Genomic DNA, 12,346 nt, shown 5'->3' on the forward strand with positions numbered 1-12,346 from the left:
GTATGTGAGAATGAAAACAACCAATGAGTTTTAACCTGTCACATACGGCTATTCATCTGTTATCGATAACCATGACAAATATGGTCACTTATATAGTAAAATGCATGTTAAAATAATGAAGTACAAGATTTGAAATCAACTGATAAAAAATACTTTGATCGATGGAAGTAAATAATAGACCCGATAATAATACTGGTCATATGTTTGCCGTCTGCAACAGGTTAAATACAATAGATTTATTTGGAAAAGTGGAATACATCACAAAAGAAACTCAGAGCCCATCAAAAGCACAAATGTGATATGTTGTTTTGGCTGATATTGGCCGGCAGATTATTCGGCTTTTTATAGTCGTCAATACTCTCTCTAGCAAAGAAACTACTTTTATTAAGGTGGTAAAAGACTACTTGATGCCGTTGGAATTTGCATATAAATTACAGCGTTGACTAATGTAAAAAAGTGTTTGTAGAATACAAAGAAATAAGGTGTGAATTTGACAGAGAGAACTGAGAGTTTGGTTGCTAGAGAGAGTATTGCAGTCGTGTAAATCAAGAAAATGAGTAGTGCAATGACTTCGTTCTTCTAGTTATTATTATACTAATGAACTCAAAAATGCACTGCTATGCTGTGTTAGGCTGAACATCATGTCGCATTCGTGTCTTTGCTTTAAAGAGCTTTCGGTAGCTTTAAGTTTCTTTTGTTTTCGACTGAATTATTTCACTTCTCCAATGGAATATAAAACTCTCCAAAGCGAAAGCACACAAACAATGCGATATGGTGTTTCGGCCTAACACGGTACTACACTTCTGCATGACTGCCTTGTGACAGAAATACATTTAGATTACTTATTTAGCTTGCTTGATATGTGTTTATTACGTATGTACGGGTTTTGAAGGGGTTTTCATCGATGTGTGAAAGTGTTGGTGTATTTTGTGTATGATATACTATGGTATACGTGACCGTACGCTTCAAATGTTTCAGTTCTACGTCTGCCTATCTGTACCTTAGGCACCTTAGGGTATAATGTATCAATGTGTGTGCCAACTTGTAAAAAAAATAATATCCACACCTACTGCTGACCGGTGGCGACTCGCTTGTCGAATAATGCGATGAGTCATCGCCGATGACAAATCCCTACTCTATTATCTTTAGGCAATGTCAGTTTGGATCATGTCTGAACACCCCCTACGGTTACATTTTAGCATGTCATATTTCACTATAAGACAATGCCATCCGTGAAATCAATTTTATCTCAAAAATCAATTATTTCAGTCACTTCAATCAAACGATATTGCCGCTATTTTTCGTTCTACATCTTCTACAAGTTCCACTCAACATTTTCTTGTATTATGCATGCGTCAACACCAAACATGTGTTCGCTTCATCAAAAAACAGCTGTTGTGCAATGTCATCCGTCAGTGTCATTTCAGTATTTTCATTTGTGAAGAAAAGTTGTGAAATTTTTAAATTTATTTTTCCTAATCGTAATTGTAACAAGAATGGACGGTGAAAGCAAACAATTAATCGAAGACTGTTTTCTGCGACCAATTTCTGATGCTAGATCGACGTGAGTTCCCATTCCGAAATGAATTGCTGAATGTTGTGAAATTCCACGACCACTCAATGTTTACGCGAGATCTATAACAATTTGTCCTTTCAAACCAATTTAGAAATGCACCCATCGAACCACCACCATCAAAAGTACCACTGAAGGCCGAACTTCAAGTGCTCCGATTGTCCGAGGAGGGACAGAATGCCGTCCTGGAAACGTTGCGCTACATACACGGCCAAGATTATCAATTAGCCGACAAATCCAAATACGTAGACAAAGGGACTCGGTATAAAAACGGATACTGGCAAGAGCGCGGTCATCTCGTCGTTCAGGGTGGCTGCGATTATTCGAATGTACAAAAGTCTGGCTGTGATTCCATAGACCGTTACCGCATGTTTGCTATACTGAAATTGGAAAGTTACGGTTTCAGCAAAGGTCACTGCATCGAAGCATTGGATTACTGCAAAGGTGATGTGGACGAGGCGCTGGTGTTGTTGTTTTCCAGATATTTTCCCTCATATGTGAATGCCGACAAACCGTCGACGACGTACGACGAAAGTGAGATCTTAGAACTGCGGAACGATGAGATATCCGCCTTGGAGTCGATTTATGACAGTTCCTTTGAAGTGAAGGAGAAGAACAAAGTGTGGCAATTGAAATTGAAGATCGATCATCTGTTGGTTCACAGTCCATCGGAGCAACGGAAAAAATCGGAAGCGGCAAAGGAGAAGGCAAAGGAAAAACACCACGGCCATGGCAAGAAATTGGAAAAATGTAAAAATCTGTTGAAGGGTCACTGCAGGTACGGTGATCGATGTCGCTATTCGCACAAAGTCGACGCAGATACAACGGACAAACCAATCGATCCGAATCTGGACCCGAACTGGTTTTACTTGGAAATACGGTTTCCCGTCGGCAACGTTTATCCCTACGAACCACCGTTGGTATTCTTGAAAACGACCTGTCCCGACATTCCATCATCATTGTGCCTCAGATTAACGAGGCGAATTGTGGAAGAAGCGCGTCGTTTTGCTGAAGATCAAATTCCGAGCGTTTACTCCATATCCGAACTGCTTCAAATGGACGACGAGATAACAATGTTCCTGAAAAACGATCGTTACAGGCTTCTCGATGGGAAAAAGTCATTGTTCCACGTTGACGTAGAGGACGAAATGAGTTTGACCGATTCCAAAGAACTGCCCACACATTACGCTAAGGGAGCATCGCGAAACGCAGACAAATTAAATTACTCGCCAGCTCAAATGCTGAAGGACGATTTGAATTTGGTGACGAAATTCCTTAACAAACAGAGCCAAAAGAACTACCAGGATATGTTGCGATCAAGAAAGAAACTGCCAGCCTGGCCAATGATGTCGAACATTTTAGAGGCTATCGAGATGTCGCCGGTAAGCGTTGCTTTAACGTTTGTTTCGAGTATGTGAATAGCACCAACAATCTTACAGGTAGTTGTGATCAGTGGCGAAACGGGCTGTGGAAAGTCTACGCAAGTACCGCAATTTATTCTCGACGATTGGCTACTTAGGTCTTCCAACAACAACAACAGCATCAAAGCCATAGACCACGTAGAAATCATTTGTACCCAACCTCGGCGAATCTCTGCTATTGGTGTGGCCGAACGTGTGGCAGACGAACGTGTTGAAAAGGTAGATCGTTGTGAACAAACACCAAGTGCTATGGGGGAACGCTGCTAATTTCTCACATTCCTTTCCAGATTGGCAACACCGTCGGCTATCAAATTCGATTGGAAAATAAAATCTCGTCGTCGACTCGTCTGACATTTTGCACAACGGGTATTCTGCTAAGGCGCTTACAGTCCGATTCAATGTTGGAATCGGTTAGCCATATAATTGTAGACGAGGTGCACGAACGCAGTGAAGAGTCAGACTTTCTATTGCTGATCCTGAAGGAATTGCTGGTGAAACGGCCACGGTTGAAAGTCATCCTTATGTCTGCGACATTGAATGCAAGTCTATTTTCGGATTATTTCAACGGAGCGCCAGTCATGGAAATTCCTGGCCGAACGTTCCCAGTCGAACAGATCTTTTTGGAAGACATTCTGGGTCGATGTAACTTTGTGTTGGAAGCTGATTCGCAGGTAAATCTTGACCGGAAATGTAACGCTAACGTTTCTGGCTAATTCAATCTGCTTTGCTTCATAGTACTGCCGAAAGCTGAAAAAGAGCGAGGAAAACCAACTGATCAACGAACTCGAATTTGCCGATGTTATTGCTGCCAATTCGGCACCTCCGAAGTCGATACGTGATGAAAATTTAGCAATGGCTGAATTGTTTGCCAGATACAGTGGTGAGTGCAGCACTCTTTGCATTATGAATTGACCTCAGGACACAACATCAATTTCAACATCCCTTTCAGAATGCTCAAAGGCCACCGGTAAAACACTATTCCTAATGGATCCAATGCGCATCAATCCCGACCTTATAGAATCCATTCTCGACTACATCGATGACGGTGACCACAAATGGCCTCATGAGGGTTCCATACTCATTTTCCTACCAGGTCTTGCTGAAATTCAGACCATCTACGATGCGCTCTGTGACAATGCGAAATTCAGCCCCAGAGCTGGCAAATACATTCTAGTGCCGCTTCACTCCACTTTGACCAATGAAGAACAAGCACTGGTATTTCAACGGGCCCCGAAGGGCAAAAGGAAAATTGTGCTGAGCACGAACATAGCTGAAACGTCGGTGACAATAGACGATTGTGTCTTTGTCATCGATTGCGGTCAGATGAAAGAGAAACGGTTCGACGCAAACCGGAACATGGAGTCATTGGATCTGGTGTGGGTGTCACGAGCGAATGCAAATCAACGCAAAGGTCGTGCCGGTCGTGTGATGCCTGGTGTGGCTATTCACTTGTTTACAAAACATCGGTTCGCGAATCATTTCAGCAGTCAACCAGTGCCAGAAATTCATCGGGTTCCGTTGGAACAGTTACTGTTACGGATTAAGACTTTGCCGAATTTCCACTCCCGGAATGTGAACAGCGTCATTGGTGAGACTCGGAATCGATGCATTTTCGTTGTACCATCAAGTAACGTTGCTTTATTGCAGAGAACACATTGGAGCCACCATCAGAAGAGAGCGTAACGTCAGCAGTGAAACGATTGCAAGATGTTGGAGCTTTCGATGCGAATGATAATCTAACAGCGCTCGGTCATCACTTAGCTGCACTTCCCGTCGATGTTCGAATAGGAAAGCTGATGCTGTACGGTGCTATATTTCAGGTATTGCTTGGATGTCTCCTTGTCCCGTCATACCTAACATTTTCCTTTTGATTTTACGTTTCTAGTGTGTCGACAGTGTTTTGACGATAGCAGCTTGCCTTAGCTACAAATCCCCCTTCGTTTCACCCTTTTCCAAGCGAAACGAAGCTGATTCGAAGAAAAAGGAATTTGCCATGTGCAACAGTGACCATTTGACTGTTTTAAAAGCGTACAGGGTGAGAACACTCATTTGACATACAAAAAGTCCTTGAAATTCACCATTTTCGTTTCAGGCCTGGCTGGAAGCGAGTAAGCGAAGTAAATACGCCGGAAAGTGTTACGCCGAACAATCATTTCTGTCTTGGAAAACGCTCGAAACGCTCGTCGAGATTAAGCAACAATTTCTGGAATTACTCATGTCAATCGGCTTTGTACCAGGCAATCAAACCGGTCGCAAACAGCGATTCAAAGACACGGTATTCGAGACAACCGGCACGGAAATGAATGTGAATGGCGACAATAATCGGTTGTTAGCCGCTCTGCTCTGTGCAGCATTGTATCCAAATGTTGTGAAAGTTTTAACGCCGGAGAAGAGTTTCGTTATGAGTGCGGCTGGAGCTGTGCCACGTGAACCGCTGCCGAAGGAATTGCGGTTCAAAACGAATCAGGACGGATATGTGTTCATCCATCCATCGTCGGTGAATTCGGTGGTCGGGCATTTCACGTCTCCCTTCATGGTCTTTCAGGAGAAAGTGAAAACATCAAAAATTTTCATCCGAGAGTGTACAATGGTGCCGTTACTGCCGTTGGTACTGTTCTCGGGAAGTAATATCAACATTGAACTGCATGGCGGAGAATTCATTTTACTGTTGCGAGACGGATGGATTATGCTGCAAGCATCGTCACATCAAGTAATGTCCAACGGGTTTCCTTTCTACTTGAGTCAAATTTTGTCTAACAATTTTCTTCCCGCTTTCGTGTAGGTGGCAGAAATGGTCAAGTGTCTGAGAATCGAATTGGCAAAATTGTTGGAGGAAAAGATTCGCGATCCGTGTCTGAATCTGTTGCATCATGACAATGGCAAGAAGATAATATCTACGATCGTTTATCTGATATCCAAAGAGTGAGGAGCGTTGGAGCATGTGGATGTTAACTTTGTTACTCGTTGGAATTTGCAATAAAAACGAAATTTAATTTGTTTTTGGTAAAGAAGAGAGTTTTGCTTTTTTGCGATCCGTCAAGCTAAAACCAACAAAGTAAAATATTCTGCACTAGTCTTCTGTTAAGAATAGTAATCGATTCAGTAAGCCTTTGTGATTGACGTCAGTTAAAGAAGAAGCCTTTTAGGGTCATGCTGATCAACAAAATCAGTAAATCTACTACTTCAGTTGCGTAAAACTTCTTACAGTTCTAGTGTTTCACACAAAATCTGGCATTTCCATATTTTTACCATACATTTAGTAGTGCTGGTCAAGATTTTTGATGTATTTAGGCCACATCAAAATTCAATACAAACAAATTTGTAAATCACTCCACCCTACTACTGATGGTGTCTTATTTCTTACAGCTCAAACGAGCTTCGTTATTTCTTTGTTTTTATGCCATTCGCCCATAGTTCGCCTATTATTTCCCCATTATTCGCCCTTATTCGTTCATTATTCGCTTAACACTGTCCCACCATTCGCTCGTGTTGTTTCCCCCTCGATTTAAGTGCAAATGGAACGTGAGCTCTACCTTGCTATCTATCTTTCAACTGAAGTAGTAAACGATAGTCTCCGATGAATGTGGTATATGTGGCTAACGCACTTTGCATCAATTAAAGTGTGCGATGACTCATTTTACGAATAGCTGGAAAAGTTAGGAGAACCAACCTGATAGAAAGAGCATGGGTGGGTCAACACCAAATAAAACAACTCATGCGAAGAAACTTTATTATTGCTTGACGATTCTGCGTAGATCAAATCGATGCGTCCTTAAACAGGACGTTTCGCGTCACTGCAAGAGATTCCAGCTGAAATGCCTAAGTAAAATTGCTAAAATAAGACACCAAAAACGAACAGAGAAACCAAATCTCTTCTCTCCCATGGGATGCACAGTGCGTTGATGTGGCACAAAACCATGTTCAACACAAATGAAGTAAAAGATTTGAAATCAGTCTCTTGAGAATAGTTTGATCAAATGAAGTAATAGATTAAAGAGTAAAACGTCTGAAATGCATGCCAGCTAGCAACGCATTTCAATCATGAGTGGTACTCTAAATAGATTACTGAAACGGTACAGTGTATCAAACCAATTTTTGCAGTGTAAAATAATCTGTATAGGGATGGGCGATATTGATATTGATAATCGATAATTATCGATTATCGATAATCGATTATCGATAAATTTTTCTATCGAAAATTATCAAAAATAATATCGATAATCGATAATAATTGATATTTCGATAATTATCAAAATATCGATATCTCGATAATAATCAAAATATCGATATTTTGATAATTATCGAAAAATCGATATTTTGATAGCTACTATGGATATGAATATTTAGATAAACCAATACAAATGCATGCAGTTTTCAGCTGTAACTCTTCCATCTTTCCATTAGGATGATGATAAATTAGACAGAGATCTCGAAAAGTTGCTTAGAACAGTTTTCAATTTCTTCACAGTAACATAACTTTATGATTATCAATTATTTTCGGAAATATCAAAATTTGATAATTATTGAAATATCGATATTTTGATAATTATCGATATTTTGATAATTATCGATATTTTGATAATTATCGATATTTCGATAATTATCAAATTATCGATAATTCGATAATTATCGATAATTATCAAATTATCGATAACGATTTGATATATCAATTATCGATAAATTGTTTTGATTGATATTATCGATAATATAAAAGGTCTCCCATCCCTAAATCTGTAAAAATTTTCCATACAAAATAGTACTCTATTTGACACTTTTTCTTGAAGTGCGTTGCCGCTAATGAATGGTTAAGGCGGCATATTTCACCAAACTAGGCCTCACCTTATGGGTGGGTCAGGTCCCTTGACTGACTGACTGATATTTTCTCAATAGATATTTGTAATTGTTGCAAAAATATCATAGATTGATCTTTGTCTCTTTGTCTTGTTTTGTCATAAATTGTTCGCTCCTTTTCAAACAAAAGATGCTTCGATATTACTGTGTCTGCTAAAAGACGCTGTAATGAGAACGTATTTCTTGCTAAACTCCTGAATAAATTTAAACTCGTATGAATACGACCTTCGCTTCGCTCTGGCCGCAAAGTTCACACTCGTTAAAATTTTCTAGATTATACACTCGCGGAATTTTGAAAACTGTTCCGTGATTTACTGGTTTTTTGTGGATTTTGCATGTATTTTTATATGGAGAAATCAGAAACTCAAGTAAAACACAGAAATAGAAAATGTGTCGGTTTTCAAAATTCCGTGTGTGTAAGACTTTTTTAGCAAATAATTCTAAGGGAATATTTTCATTCGACAAAGTTATCAAGCGAAAACTCAAAAATTCTTTCAAGAATATCTCTAAGATCATCTGTCTGTTATAGCCCATCTTCAAAATTAACCTCAAAAATTTAATTCCCCTTCGAAAATTTTTTTTTTTGAGAATTACTCGAGTTATCATGTTATCAAGCGATAACTCAACAATTCTTTTAAGAGTATCTCTAAGATCACCCATCTGTTATAGACCATCTTCGAAATTAACTTCAGAAATTTATTTACTCGTCGAAAAAAACAGAAAAATTGGAAATCTGTCGAAAACTACTCGAGTTATCAAGCGACAAAACAAAAATTATTTTGAGAATATCTCTAAGATCACCCGTCTCTTATAGTTCATCTTTGAACTTAACCTGAGGGATTTAATTCCTGGTCGATTAAAAAAAAAAGTTTTGGAAATCCGTCGAAAACTACTCGAGTTATCGTGGCATCAAGCGACGAGACAAAAATTCTTTTGGGAATATCTTTAAGATCATCGGTCTTTCATAGCCCATCTTCAAACTTGATCTGAGGAATTCAATTCCTTGTCGATTAAAAAAAGTTTTTGGAAATCCGTTTAGAATTACTCAAGTTATCGTGGCATCAAGGAATGAACAAAGTGTGACAAACATTTTCTGTATTTAAGGTTTTTGGTCATACATTCCATGTATTTTCAATCATAGTAGTGAACATTGTGTGACAAACATTTTAGAGTGTTTATAATTCGTAAGACCCATGACTTGCAGTCAAGGGAATAATGAACCAAAGCTCAACTTCAGACATCGTTCCAGATTTTCATCTTAAAAGGAGGGAACAGTGAAACTCGACATGCTTTCTGTTTTGGGAGTTGTTGTGGTTTGTAAATTATTCCACACAAAATTTGTTTAACAAATGAAAATCTAGATTTCTTATTTTAGTATTTCATTCTCACGCGTTCGCAGCCTACACTGATAAAAATACCCTGATTCGTGTGAATTTGACACATAGAGCTGAGAGTTTGTTTGCTAGAGAGAGTATTGATGTCAGACGTTGGAATATACATATCCGAAGTAAGGCAGAAATGAAGCTGTCTGCCAGCCATTTCACACATACTGGACGAAATTTTGACGAAATTTTATTATCAGTCTAACCAAAATTCAACAGATAAAAATCTAGATTTTCATTTGTTCAACGAAATCCTTGTGGATTTAAGTCACAACAATTCCCAAATGTCGAATTTCACTTTTCTCTTTCCCTAGTCCTTTCAGCAAAATAACAAATGATTGACAACTACAAACCTATCGAAATCGGTTAAGATTTACTAAGTTAAACTAGTCATTATGATAGCAGACGGCGTATCGACTTAACATTTATTCATAGCCTTCAAAGGGGATGGGACATGATTCACTTTCACAAATTTTACAATGTTTCTTGTGAGATGTTAAAACATTGGGACGTAAAATACTTGACAAATTACATTGAAACCGCAACGAAATCTACGCGCCCACTTTGTGATTAGTGTTACCCGGCACTCTTCAAAGTGTACAGTGGTGCCCGATCAATCGACATTAGATCTATTACATTTCACTGCATCGGCTGTTTTGTTTTGTTTTGTTGTGCTGAACATGAACAGTTATTATTGTTGTTTGTATATCGTCGGTGGACAACCTTTTCAACCGAAAATCGTCGAACAAACTCCAAACCGAATGTGATTTATAGTGGAAGTGGTCAATTGTTGTCCTTTGTCAAGCATAATGTTCCGCAATGTGTCCGACAACAGCAGTGGTTCAAAGTTCACCAAAACTAAATATTATTCTCTACGACGTTCACCGCCATCAACCGAATCATCTGTGCCAAAGTCTACCAACAATCGTCTCAGTGAATCAGTCGGCAATTTTTTCAAAAAGAAATTCCACTTCCGCAAGCCATTACACTGGAAATTGCCACTGATCGACCACATTTTCGATGAACGTCAGAAGAACCAAACGGTGCCGGAACTGCTGTGGATCAAGAGTGTGCTCAATCACGTCAAAGACCAACTGAACGATTATCCATTGGACACGTGGAGTAAATACACAGCGAAACGTGATCCGAGCAGCGCTATTGCGTGGTACCTGCGAACCGAAGTGAAGGCGGAATTTGTGACGAAGGCATGGTGTAAATTCTATGAATGCCTGAGCGCCTTTCCTATTGTCAAAGTCGATGCCCGAGGAGAATTTAATTCGGTTCGTGTTCAGAACCAGCACCACTCCAACGCATTGTACTAAACTCCTTTATGAACCATTCTTTCAGGTGCATCTGTGCGAAGCACCTGGCGCGTTCGTTGCTGCTCTCAATCACTATATACAGCTCAACCATCCAAAATCGAAGTTTAACTGGTGCGCTACGACATTGAACCCGTACTATGAGGGCAATTCGTTTGACAGTGCCGTTCTCGACGATCGCTTCATGCTCCGGACATTCGACAATTGGGAGTTTGGCGAAGATTTCACCGGCAATATAACTAACAAGCGTAATGTGGACCAACTGGTGGCACGGTGCCGAAGAATGGGAAAAGTAAATCCATTTTCCGTGAACGTCTTAGAACAGCGAGGTCGTAACGGTCGTTTTTCTCTCTCTTTCTCTTTCGAATTTTAGATAAGTCTAGTCACGGCAGATGGATCCGTCGATTGTATAGAGTGCCCGGACGATCAGGAGAACAAGGTCCATTATTTACATTTTGCCGAGGTGGTAGCAGCACTTCAAATACTGGATATGGGTGGAACGTTCGTGTTGAAAATGTTCACGTTCTTCGAGTTGACCACCGTCAGTCTGCTGTATTTCTTGGTCAATGTTTTTGACAAAGTTGACATCTTCAAGCCAGCCGCATCGAAACACGGCAACTCGGAAGTGTATGTCATCTGTAACGGCTATCAGCGAATTTACAAACACATCAGCTACGTCCTGGAAATGGCAAATCGGATGACGCACGTCGAGGCTCCAATGTTCGCCTTAGACATGATACCCAAAGACTTCATCGAACAGGTCAACGATTGTGCGAAAATGTTTATGCTCTGCCAGACGAAAGCGATCCAGACGAACATCTATCATTTCCAGAAGCCCGAATGTGATCAGCAACAGGTACTCGATCTGCGGTACGAAATACGAAAGGAATATTGCCGAGTGTATCGCATCAAATCGATTCCCGAACGAATGAAACTATTGTACGGCAAACCGTGTTCGGATGCGGGCAACGTCTGTGGACCGGTGACCGCTGTTGCTGGATCGTTCACTTCTCGTTTAATGTTTAAGAATCTCGCCAAGAACGACAAAATGGTGGAACTGCGTGCACGACTGGAAGGCATCGAGAAACGATTTTGCTTTCAAAATCGAATCGAACCGGTGCCATTAACACTGAACACTCGGCATAATGACATCCTGAAACCGTTCTACGGACAACCCATCCAACAAATTGTCAGCAGTAAATTTGTGTTCGATCAATGTCTGAAACTGTTGCTGGAAATCATGGATGATACCGATGACAGTCTGAATAACAATGTGGACTGGACATCCCGAAGCGATTCGATCATTTCCGTAGATTCAGCTAGTACGGATCTCATCATAACCATCGATATCATCAGCTACGGAAAAGTACAATTTTACGATCGATTCGAGAAGGACGTCTTCCACCAACTAGTCAACGCCATCAATTTGCATTCACCGGACCGAATTCGAATTAAAAATCTTCTGCTGATGACCCACTTTACCGTGGGACTAATCTATGCTCTTGGCTGTGTCTATGAGGAAATTGTGCTGACGTCCGACGGTGAAATTCGCTTGAATGGGTTGCGCGCGATGGGTAAAAATTTTCTGAATAATATTTTGATGAACCGCATCGAGTTCGTATCATCGAATCCGAATCGATCCGTACTGAGTATCGTGAAAGTGATCTTTTTGCGCAACAGCATTGGGTTTAACGACGCCGTCATGAACTACAATAATCAATTGTCGTTGAAATATGGGAAAATGTTGTTGGATAAGTGATCGAGTGATAATTTATTGTTTATTTAAAAGAGAGAGAGAGA

The 12,346-nt window shown here is 40.1% G+C and overlaps 2 protein-coding genes across 2 annotated transcripts; both read left to right on the forward strand.

The window, feature by feature from the left end:
- Nucleotides 1-1,384: 1,384 nt before the first annotated feature.
- LOC119076013 (putative ATP-dependent RNA helicase DHX57) lies at nt 1,385-6,002 on the forward strand. The gene is made up of 10 exons (XM_037182604.1): nt 1,385-1,564; nt 1,668-2,955; nt 3,013-3,213; nt 3,282-3,665; nt 3,730-3,874; nt 3,944-4,582; nt 4,642-4,814; nt 4,880-5,029; nt 5,087-5,704; nt 5,777-6,002. The coding sequence occupies exons 1-10, from the start codon at nt 1,497-1,499 to the stop codon at nt 5,918-5,920; spliced, it is 3,810 nt and encodes a 1,269-aa protein (XP_037038499.1). The 5' UTR covers nt 1,385-1,496; the 3' UTR covers nt 5,921-6,002.
- Nucleotides 6,003-9,873: 3,871 nt separating this feature from the next.
- On the forward strand, nt 9,874-12,346 carry LOC119076033 (cap-specific mRNA (nucleoside-2'-O-)-methyltransferase 2). The gene is made up of 3 exons (XM_037182651.1): nt 9,874-10,507; nt 10,575-10,838; nt 10,920-12,346. Exons 1-3 carry the CDS (start codon nt 10,037-10,039, stop codon nt 12,303-12,305), a joined length of 2,121 nt encoding a protein of 706 aa, XP_037038546.1. The 5' UTR covers nt 9,874-10,036; the 3' UTR covers nt 12,306-12,346.

This window comes from Bradysia coprophila, unplaced genomic scaffold (genome assembly GCF_014529535.1).
Source record: "Bradysia coprophila strain Holo2 unplaced genomic scaffold, BU_Bcop_v1 contig_232, whole genome shotgun sequence".
NCBI classification, from domain to species: domain Eukaryota; kingdom Metazoa; phylum Arthropoda; class Insecta; order Diptera; family Sciaridae; genus Bradysia; species Bradysia coprophila.

Coding starts and splice junctions, on each gene's coding strand:
- LOC119076033 (XM_037182651.1), top strand. CDS start 10,037: ATGTTCCGCAATGTGTCCGACAACAGCAGTGGTTCAAAGTTCACCAAA. Junction 10,508..10,574: donor CCCGAGGAGAATTTAATTCG/GTTCGTGTTCAG, acceptor CCATTCTTTCAG/GTGCATCTGTGCGAAGCACC. Junction 10,839..10,919: donor GGTGCCGAAGAATGGGAAAA/GTAAATCCATTT, acceptor TTCGAATTTTAG/ATAAGTCTAGTCACGGCAGA.
- LOC119076013 (XM_037182604.1), top strand. CDS start 1,497: ATGGACGGTGAAAGCAAACAATTAATCGAAGACTGTTTTCTGCGACCA. Junction 5,030..5,086: donor CTGTTTTAAAAGCGTACAGG/GTGAGAACACTC, acceptor TTTTCGTTTCAG/GCCTGGCTGGAAGCGAGTAA. Junction 5,705..5,776: donor TGCAAGCATCGTCACATCAA/GTAATGTCCAAC, acceptor GCTTTCGTGTAG/GTGGCAGAAATGGTCAAGTG.